The sequence below is a fragment of the Podarcis pityusensis genome (assembly GCF_964106645.2).
Source record: "Podarcis pityusensis genome assembly, chromosome: 15".
NCBI classification, from domain to species: Eukaryota; Metazoa; Chordata; class Lepidosauria; order Squamata; family Lacertidae; genus Podarcis; species Podarcis pityusensis.
In genome coordinates, this window is record NC_138040.1 from 16263507 (window position 1) to 16274104 (window position 10598).

The 10598-nt window shown below is 46.7% G+C and overlaps 1 protein-coding gene across 2 annotated transcripts in view; it reads right to left on the minus strand.

Moving 5' to 3' along the window:
- Positions 1–3858, minus strand: part of HIP1 (huntingtin interacting protein 1) — a 72230-nt gene extending 68372 nt beyond the window's left edge. The window contains exon 1 of one of the 2 annotated variants that reach the window (XM_080983788.1): positions 3691–3858. Coding sequence is in view for 1 of the 2 variants with exons in the window: in XM_080983785.1 (XP_080839911.1) it covers positions 3687–3737 (51 nt within the window). In the remaining variant the exon portion in view is untranslated. Of the gene's footprint in view, positions 1–3686 lie in introns of both variants that reach the window. The other variant, XM_080983785.1, reaches the window with a different exon arrangement.
- Between the last annotated feature and the right edge of the window lie 6740 nt (positions 3859–10598).

The following is a 10598-nucleotide window of genomic DNA, read 5'->3' on the forward strand; positions in this document are numbered from 1 at the left end:
AGAACATTAATTTAATAAGATACAGTACCCATGTCCATCCCTTCCTTATGTTGGGAGGGCTCTCTCCCTGAGATATCCAAACAGCACAACAGTAAGTACCGTATTTCAGCACCCAGGCTTCTCTTCCTGAACCTAAGAATAGCCCTGCAGCTGATTTAGGCCAGTGGCCCAGCTAGTGCAGCATCCTGTTTTCACAGTAGTCAAGCTATTTGTTCTCTCAAACTTTTCACTTCCATTTCACACCTTCATCTACAGAGCTGAGACTGACGCAGCTTAAAAGAGCAGACAACTTGATATGCCTTTGTCAGGGAACTGCCATCAGTGCCGGAGGGAGAGAGCAAAATCCAGAGGAATTCCAGAGAGCGTGCCGGGATTGGGAGAGGCAGCCCATCTTCTGGGGAAGAGAATCAGCGTAGCACCAGTGGAGAAGGGGGGCAGATGGGGGAAGCGGCGAGGCGGTCCCATGACTCCTTGCCGGGGACCAGCGGGGAGAGTAGGGGTCCTCCGCTGCCTACGCCCTCCTTGCGCAGAAGGCTTTCGCGCAGAGAGAGTAGGAGGAGACTAGGCGTCAAAGAGCTTCTTTGCTGGAATAAGTTTAAGAAACGCCCACTGACGGATTCTGCCAGCGATTGAGACAGCCACGGGTGAGTGGCTGTCCGGACAGAAAAGGTTCACTCAGGCAACCCAGCCAGGTGTTTGCACCGGCTTACGCACGAGCAACCCCTAGAACCATTACAGCCTTGTAGAAGTTTGATCATGTTATCTAGGAATTTAAAAAACCCTATCCAACCCTGCCACCTCACATCCAGAACACTTCTTCCAGGTCCTCACAAGACTCTTTGTTTGCACTCCATTTAACATTTATGGTATCATTTTGCAAAGCAAACCCAAATAATCTAACAAAACAAATCAATATCAGAACAGCTTATTGCTCAGAAGAAAATTTGATTCCTGCTAGTATTGCCTCCTTTGGGGGGGGCAGCCTGTTTGAATTTTAAGAGCGCTAAACTCACATACTGGATAATTTCAAGTTAAATGGGGAACACATTGCAATTTAGATGCTTGTATAATCTATTCAGACAGATAGTGTTGAGTTCAAGTATCACAGGGTGCCTTACGGTTTTGCTGAAAGGACATGTCTCCATATAAATGAATTACCCTTCTATCCCTTTCTCTTCTCCTTTTGGTTTTGTGTTTATTTATTTATTTATTTACATTCGATTCTTATCTTATCTTGTTCAGATTAGGCTGCTCAGGGCAAACGTGTAGTAAAACAGATCATTCTTAGTGCAACAGCAGCTGCAAGATGCAGCTACAAGGGAACTGATTAGCCTCTGGTTCACTTTGCCATGTCATGAGAGCCCAATTGACCCAGCAAAGAACTGCTCCCAGCTCTCTGCCAAACCAAGAAACAATGCACGGTACCCCTCCACAACCTAGAGAAGTAGAGAGCAAGTGACATTCTGAACTCCTATTGGTTTGTTATACAGCACAGCCAAATCTCTGTCAGAAAGCTGTTAGTGTAATTATACTGTACAGTGGTACCTCGGGTTACATATGCTTCAGGTTACATACGCTTCAGGTTACAGACTCCGCTAACCCAGAAATAGTGCTTCAGGTTAAGAACTTTGCTTCAGGATGAGAACAGAAATCGTGCTCCGGTGGCGCGGCAGCAGCAGGAGGCCCCATTCGCTAAAGTGGTGCTTCAGGTTAAGAACAGTTTCAGGTTAAGAACGGACCTCCGGAACGAATTAAGTACTTAACCCGAGGTACCACTGTATAAGCATTGGATTTTAAATGCCCATACTGGTCTATAGTGATTTCAGGGCTCCATATAAAGTACTGGTTTCACAATTCAGGTCCCAATGGTTTGGGACCAAATTACCAGAAGGAACATCTTCTTCCTTATGGACACGCCTATAATTTTAACTTAGTTTTAAATGCAAAATGTTGGATATTCCAGCCAACTCCTAACCACCATTAGCCCAGGCAGCATAGCCAGAGGACAGGGATGATGGGTGCTGCACGTGGTGTGGTCCATCATGGGATCTCTGTGGTTGTTTGCAGAGGAGTAAAAACATCTTTATGGAATTTGCTCCCACAAGACACAGCGATAGCCACCCACTTGGATGACTTTTAAAAAGAGGATTAGATATGTTCAAGGAGAGGAAGCCTATCCACAGCTACTGGCAACAATGGCTATTTTCTATCTCTGCTAAAGGAAACTACCAATATGCTTCTGAATGCTAGTTGCTGTGATTCAGAAGTGAGGAAAGTGTTGTTACACTCAGTTCCTGCTTGTGGGCTTCACATTGGAACACCTGGTTCGCCTCTGTGAGAACAGGATGTTGGACTAGACCCTTTGGTCTGATCCAGTTGCAGGGCTCTTAGACAGGGGGCTGAGCCCTCTCCCCCCAATGATGATCACATATGCAAAAAAAAATTACTGTCGGAAGCCAAGGCTGATGGATGATCTGGATTTTGTTATGTTTTTACTTTGTTCAATTACAAGGGGGTTCAAGTGCAAGATTGTGATATTGTAAACACTGAACGTGACAACTTTTTTTGTGGTTAGGCCACCTTCCTTTTTCTTTGCATTCCAACAGCACTCAAAAACTTCCTTTTTAAAATATATATATAAACAAGCTTTTGAATTTGTTCCTGCTTAAGGTATTGTTAGAGCTTACTTCCTCCTCTCCCCTTTTTGTTCTGCTATCAGTTTTAGTTTGGATTTTTTGTACGTGTGTTCTTAATGGGTGGATTAGGGTTACTGTTCCATTTCTTTTTCCTACTATGACTATTAAAAAGATCTACATGCCTGATTATTTATTTGCTTTCCAACAGCACTTACGGGGAGGGGGAAGTAAGTGTGTATGAAGTCATGTTTTTTATATATATATATATATATATATATATATATATATGGGCTGTTTTTATTTTATTTTATGCTGGTTCTAATGCATATGTTTGTTTGTTCATTACATAAATTCTAGAGGATGCCGAATTTGCACCTCTTTGTCCCAGCTTCTGATACTTAAGGCGTATATTTTAAGAACCTACCCAACTGCTGTAATTTTAACTTCTTTTAAACAGTTTTTAGGAATGCATTTCAATTGCTGTAACCCGCACTGGGACCTTTGGGTGTGGAGGAGTGCAGGTAATAACAAAAATAAAAAAACTGAAGGTCACTTTGTGTTACTTTGGTAAAAGGAAAAGCAGCCAATACCCGTAACTATAATAACAACTACTGCTTCTGCAGTGGAGGCAAAGCCTGGGCATTGTGGCTAGTAGCCTTTGGCAAGACCTTTCTTCCATGAACTTGCCCGAACTTCTTTTTAAAGCTGGCCAGTCACTGCCTCCTGTGGGAGAGAGTTCCAGAGTTTAACGCGGCACTGGGGAAATGACTTTTCTCTGCCCCGAATCCTCCACACATTTCAGCTTCACTGGATACCCACCAGTTCCAGCGTTAAAAGTTTTAAGCTTCGAGTCACCTCGGCAAGCAGAAATAAAATAAAATAATAAAAAGGGGCGGCGGCCAATACAAATACCAGCAACATAAAGGACTGAGCTTGAGAAGGGTGTTCGCCAGGGGAGCTCCTTGGGTCGGCGGCGGCGACCACAGCCCCTCTGGCTCCGCTGCCCCTCTCCGCCCACCGACCCGCCCGCCCTGCCCCACGGGAGGGTACCTGCCCCCTCTCGAAGGCGTCCCGCTCGGCGGCCACGGCGGCGTCCACCATCCCGCCGATAACTCCGGGGGGCCTCAGGAAGCGGGCGGGCGACGCGCCTGAAGGAGCCCCCCGAGCGCCCCGCGGCGGCCTGGAAAGAAGCGAAGGAGGCCCCGGCCGCCCTTCTGACAGGAACGCCACTCGCCCCGCCCGTTGGTGCGCGGCGGCTGCCACTCACCGCCCGAGGCGCCGCGATTGGGCGTCCGCGACGAAAGGGGAGGGGCTTTCTTTCCCGCCCGTTTCCTTCTCTCGCAGACGGAAAGGGAGCATCCCCCGGGCGTCTCCGCGGCAGCCCCGCCTAAAGGAGGGAGAATTCAAGAAAATGCCTCTGCGATTGGATGCTGCTCTAGGCTCCGCCCGTTTCCTCCACGTGCGCCGGCCACCGCCCTTCCACAAAGTTTGGGGCCTTCCGAACGGCCAGGACTGCGACTCCCATCGGCCACAGCTGCAGTTCCCCCCACCGCACTCGCTGGGGCTGATGGGAGTTGTAGTCCAAAACATCTGGAAGGCGGCTGGTTGCCTCCATGCAGGGGTGGGGAGTGTGCGGACCTCCAGAGGTTGTTGCTGGGCTCCAACTCCCCTCAGCCCCAGGCAGCATGGTCCAGTGGTTAGGGATGGTGATGAGGGGACCTGTGGAGTCCAGAAACATCTGTGGAGCTACGACAGGTGGCCCGTCTCGGCTGTGTTAATTATTATAATCCCATAATCGTTATTAATCCCATAATCATTATTAATAATACTGTGTTAATTCCCAATCCTCTTTTTAAAATGTGACCGGCTTCCAAAATGACTCAGTGCAGGGAAATTCAAATAAATATTAATGCTATAATATGAAAATATGTTGCATTTCTTTTATGAAATTTAACTGCAAAAAAGGGGTTTACAAAAAAACCAGAATTATTAGGAAAATCAATTAAAACAGTCAGAAAATTAAAACCACAATAAACTAAAAACACTTCTGCAGCAGCACCAGATTTAGGGCAGTGTGGGCAATTCTGCCCCCCCCCCCAGCACAGAGGTGTGAAGGCACAAAGTAATAATAATAGGAATAAAACTATATTTATACTTACTGAGAAGATGCATTTAAAAGCAACTGCACCAAAAGAAATGATTGTGGAAATAAGAAATATTGGGGGGGGGGCAGATTTTGTCCCATATCTCACCCCCCCCAAAAAAAGAAAGAAAGCAGAGAGAGCTTAGAAGGCTCCCACAACACACACTAGCATTTTTATTATTTGTGTGTGTGTGTGTGTGTGTGTGTGTGTATAATTATAGTACAGCTGGCTGCTTTATAAAAATAGAAATAAGTACTGACTGGCAGCTCCTAAGGCTTTTTGCAATCAAGCAGTGTACAGATTTTAGGAAATAATAAATAAATAAAACAAATTTATCATTTATTTATCTAGAGTACTGCATTTGCATCCCACTCTTCAGTCAGAAGGCTCCCAGAATAGGTTATATGCAATCAATTAAAGCAAGGCTGGCTCTGCCCTCCGGCTCACAATCTAAAAAAGCACAAGGACAAGGAAGGAAGCAGGGGGAGGAATGAAACTCAGGCACCAATTCTTAAAACAGCTGTTCTTATACTGAGAAGCTGGCAGGGGCAGGAGATGCCTGATGGAGCTGGGCTTTTGGCAAAGGTGATGGAACCAAGCCTCCTGCTTCCCATCTCTCCCTCTGATGACATAGCTACCCCCAGCTGGCAGTTGAGGTCCGATGGAGCTGGCTTGTCCCAGAACAGCTGACGCCTTTCTGTTATTGCTGCAACACCGTTCCTGGTGTGCAGGCCCACCAGAGCTTAATCCTCAACATGCCCCGCCTGGCATGAGGTGAAGCTGGAAGTGATGCTGCCTTCCGCTCCCTCCCCCTCCCTAATTGCCGCAAGCTCTATCTATCTCCAGTTAGCACAGAAGCATCTGATGAGAACCCGCCAAGGGTGGTGCCTTCCCCCCTTCCCCGCCGCCACTTTGCTGCCTCGTCACCTCGTCCTTCTCTAATTCACTTTCTGGAAAGCTGCCCCCCCTTCATTTGGGGTCTGTTCCAGATGGGGCTAATGGACTTGATGCAGCTGGCTCTCCACAAAGCAAAGGATGAATAATTGAACTGTTGCAAGCCCCCAGAGGAATGGGGGAGATGGACACACTCAGAATGGTAGGCCAAATTGCTTGGTGGCTGCCTGGGCAGCCCTGACCCCATAAGTCCTGGCATAGGACAACTCTACCTGTTCTAGATGGGACACCTTTGTAGGACCACCCTATCCTCACAATCCTTCCAACCTCATAGAACTGTAGGGCTGGGAGGGACCAAATGAGTCATCTAGTCCAACCCCATGCAATGCAATCTCTCCCCAAAATACAATGATGAAGTGGCTGATGATGACGGCGATGACAATAAGAATAATAATTTATTATTTATACTCCACCCATCTGGCTGGGTTTCCACTCTGGGTAGCTTCCAAAAAAAGATTAAAAATACATTAAAACATCAGTCATTAAAATCTTCCCTAAACAGGGATGTCTTCTAAACGTCAGATAGTTGTTTATTTCCTTGACATCTGATGGGAGGGCGTTCCACAGGGCGGGCGCCACTACCGAGAAGGCCCTCTGCCTGGTTCCCTGTAACTTGGCTTCTCGCAGTGAGGGAACCGCCAGAAGGCCCTCGGTATTGGACCTCAGTGTCTGGGCAGAATGATGGGGGTGGAGACGCTCCTTCAGGTATACTGGACCAAGGCCGTTTAGGGCTTTAAAGGTCAGCACCAACACTTTGAATTGTGCTCGGAAACAATGTAGGTTTTTCAAGACCGATGTTATGTGGTCTTGGCGGCCGCTCCCAGTCACCAGTCTAGCTGCCACTTTCTGGATTAGTTGTAGTTTCTGGGTCACCTTCAAAGGTAGCCCCACATAGAGCACATTGCAGTAGCCCAAGCGGGAGATAACTAGAGCATGCACCACTCTTGCAAGACAATCTGCAGGCAGGTAGGGTCTCAGCCTGCGTACCAGATGGAGCTGGTAGAAAGCTGCCTTGGACACAGAATTGACCTGCGCCTTCATGGACAGCTGTGAGTCCAAAATGACTCCCAGGCTGTGCACCTGGTCCTTCAGAGGCACAGTTGCCCCATTCAGGACCGGGGAGTCCACCACACCCGCCTGTCCCCCAAGAACAGTACTTCTGTCTTGTCAGGATTCAACCTCCATCTGTTAGCCGCCATCCATCCTCCAACCACCTTCTTTACTTGTGTAAAGGTTTGAAACACAGCTCAATCAGAAAACTTTTTAAAAGGACAAATTATATGTCGCTGAAGCCCACAAAAAGCAATGATGATTCCCAACCTTCTTCTGGCCCCTTGATTCCAGTGGCATCTCCAGTGCCCCTACCGTATAAAAAACATTATTCAGAATTGCAGTTTGCAGCAGATAATAACACCATAAAATGCAAAAAAGTTAACAATTAACTGCACATTTATTCAAAATCCAAATAAAACTATGTCGTTTAATTAAGTAAACAAAACTGATGAACTTGAACCCTTTGCGGGGGAAAATGAGATTATAACCGTTGTAAGTAAATAAATTAAATGGAATAGATTTAATTTCACAGGCAAACTCAGGGAAGGGGGGCGGGAATGAGACACAAGCAGTCCCTGCAGGCTACAGTTTGCCCCTGCAACTCACAGAGTTTTCCAATTCTCTGAAATCACAGAACATTTATTAATTCTGGGAGGTGGAGGAGGAGAGAGTGAAATGAAGGGAGGAGGTCTGTGGGCACAACCTTGTTTCTGCTGCCATCTGGTGTCCAGGTTGTGAAGGAGGGTCCTGTGTTCCAAACGCAGGAAGACATTGAGGTTGCCAATTGGGGATGGAAGCACAAGTCTGTGTCTTACTTAGCTACCTAGTCAAACCCAAGGGTGGGCTTGGGAGCAGCCACTCATTACCTCCCCTGGCAGGACGCAAATTTTAAAGACCTCATTTTTAAAATTTCATTTGAGTGACATCTCCCCGCCCTTGCCTTGTCAAGTCCAGACCTGGCGCCAGGCTAAATGGACCCCTGGCAAAATGCCATGGGTAGGTCTACCTGGCATCAACCCACTTGGGCCCCCTTTCCCATCAGGCTTTCCCTTCTCACCTCCCTCTGCAATGATGGCCACCAGTTAAGGTAGCTTCAAAATGGGATTAGACAAAGCCATGGGGGAGAGGGCTATTGATGGCTGCTAGCCACTAGTCAGCGGGAGGCAGCAATGCTTCTGAATTCCAGCTGTTGGAAACTACAGGAGGGGAGAGCGCTCTTGTACCTGAGACCTGCTTATGGGCTTCCCAATGGGGGCACCTGGTTGGCCCCTGTGAGAACAGGATGATCCAGCAGCTGGGCTTTTCTTTTGTTCTTACGGAACTCCCTGCCACTGGAGGCAGCAATGGCTATGCACTTGGATGGCTTTGAAATAACCTTCGAGTTTATGAAGTGGATGGGAAATGGAAACATCTCTCTTCATTGCACTCATGTGATAACGATGAAGGCGAGGCCAAACAGCAATCTTTAGTGTGTGTATATAGTTTATCTTTTTCATATGAAATATACCATGTTCTGGTTTTGCTTTTCTACTTCCTTTTGATTTTTGTTGCCATGTTGGAAACTGCCCCCCCCCCATGACTCCAATTCTCACATGCAACCCTGAGGAATGAGAGGCTGGAGGGGATTTTGGGTGGGTGAGATTGCAGAAGGAAGGGCAGACGGGGCTCTGCTTAACCTTTTGTTCCGAGAAAGATGCTCCAGCCACCCTATAGATTTAAATCAGCATCATCCCACTTAAAATAGTCATCATTTCCTCCAAAACATCCTGGGAACTATAGTTTGTTAAGAGTGCGGAGAGTTGTCAGGAGATTCCCCCCCCTATTCCCTTCCTATAACTACAGTTCCCAGAGTTCCCTGGGAAAGGGGATTGATCGCCAAACCACTCTGAGAATTGTAGCTCTGGGAGAGTAGTAGGGGGTCTCCTGAGAACTCTCTACATACTAATTAAATTAAACTTCTCATGAGTCTTTGGGAGAAGTCATGGCTGTTTAAAGTGCTTTAAATCTATAGTGTGGATGGGGCCTTGTATAACAAGGGAGGGAGCTGTGGTTGTGTTTGTTCCACCAGGGGGAGCAGCAGCCTCATGAATGAACAGCCTAAGGTTGCTCATCTTCTGTCAGACCCTGGAGTGTGAGGTTGGGATCAGGAAGAAGGTGATGGTTAGACCCACACAGCACCTTCTTTCAAATACTGGATCCCTGCAAAGCCACCAGCTATCTTTATTTGCCCAGAAGCCAATCTTTGTCAACAGCCTGTGCTTTTAAGTACAGTGGTACCTCAGGTTAAGTACTTAATTCGTTCCGGAGGTCCGTACTTAACCTGAAACTGTTCTTAACCTGAAGCACCACTTTAGCTAATGGGGCCTCCTGCTGCTGCCACGCCGCCGGAGCACAATTTCTGTTCTCATCCTGAAGCAAAGTTCTTAACCTGAAGCAATATTTCTGGGTTAGCGGAGTCTGTAACCTGAAGTATATGTAACCTGAAGCGTATGTAACCTGAGGTACCACTGTACTTAAGAAACGCCCTTATTTTTGCGCTTCATATATTTTCAGGATATAAACTGCAATTTACAACCATACAGCTCCCAATAAAAGAAAGGAGAACATATTAATGATGACTAGCCATTGATAACCTTATCCTTCCTGAACAGGTCCTCTTATCAGCTTTGAAGCAGCAACAAAACTGCTAGCACCTTTTGCAAAGCTAAGCAGGGTCCGGTATGGTTTCAAATTGGATGTGTTTTGAGATTCTTGCATTGTAGGGGGTTGGACTAGATGATGATGATGATGATGTATTGAATTTATATACTGCCCTATACCTGCAGGTCTCAGGGCGGTTTACAGAATAAAATCAAAATATAAAACCACAAATTCCATAATCCCTTGGGTTCCCTTCCAACTCTATGATTCTGTCAGTCCCCCCTACAAGTGGCAGGGCATGAAACCCCAATAATCACTTATTATTCCACAATCTCTAGTTGGGCCTTTCCCTCTGGACATTCAGAATCAGAGATTCTGGCTCCAAAGTAAGACACATCCTCGTCACTGTATTAATCAGCTGTTGGGGGAAACTCTTCTTCAAAACTCACATGTCAAGCTCTGGTCCTGGCCAGCTGCACAGGGTGAGATGGAGAAACACACCCAGCAGGACTTGAACCAAGGACTTGAAGACACCAAGCTGGACCCCTGACCCCGGTGAACATGCCGAAAAGATGAACTGAATTCCCAATGGTTCCCAAACTTCTTTGGGCCACTGCCCCCTTGATTCCATGAAGTCATCCCTGGTGCCCCCCACCCTACCCTATGGTGATTGGCATGTCTGTCTTGGGAGAGAATGGAGGAGTGTGCTTTTGGGCGTGAGGTCAAGCTGTTGGAAGATTGCAGCATCTGCTGTGGCTGTAGAACCTGATATGGGAGAGACACTGTGGTTTTTTCCTGGGGGTACTCAATGGTACACAGTACCTGCACCTTTCCCCCACAAATGTTAAAAGTGTGGCACTTACTGTAACAACTTCATGGTGAGTACCAACACGGTTTTCTCTATTAATAATAAAAGAAGCACTTGAGAGACATGTTTTGTTGCAGCTGGGGCAGATGAAGGCATCCAGTTTTGCTGCTGCAGATGCACCATAGTGTTTCTTCTCTATAAAAAGCATTATTCGGAACCGAGGTTTGCATGACCCAATAAGGAAGAGAATAATACCATAAAATTCAAGTCGGTAACAATTAATTGCACATTTATTTAAATTGGATGAACTTGATCCACTGATACCAGCCTTAGAAAGTCTGATATTCATTTCCACATCCAGCC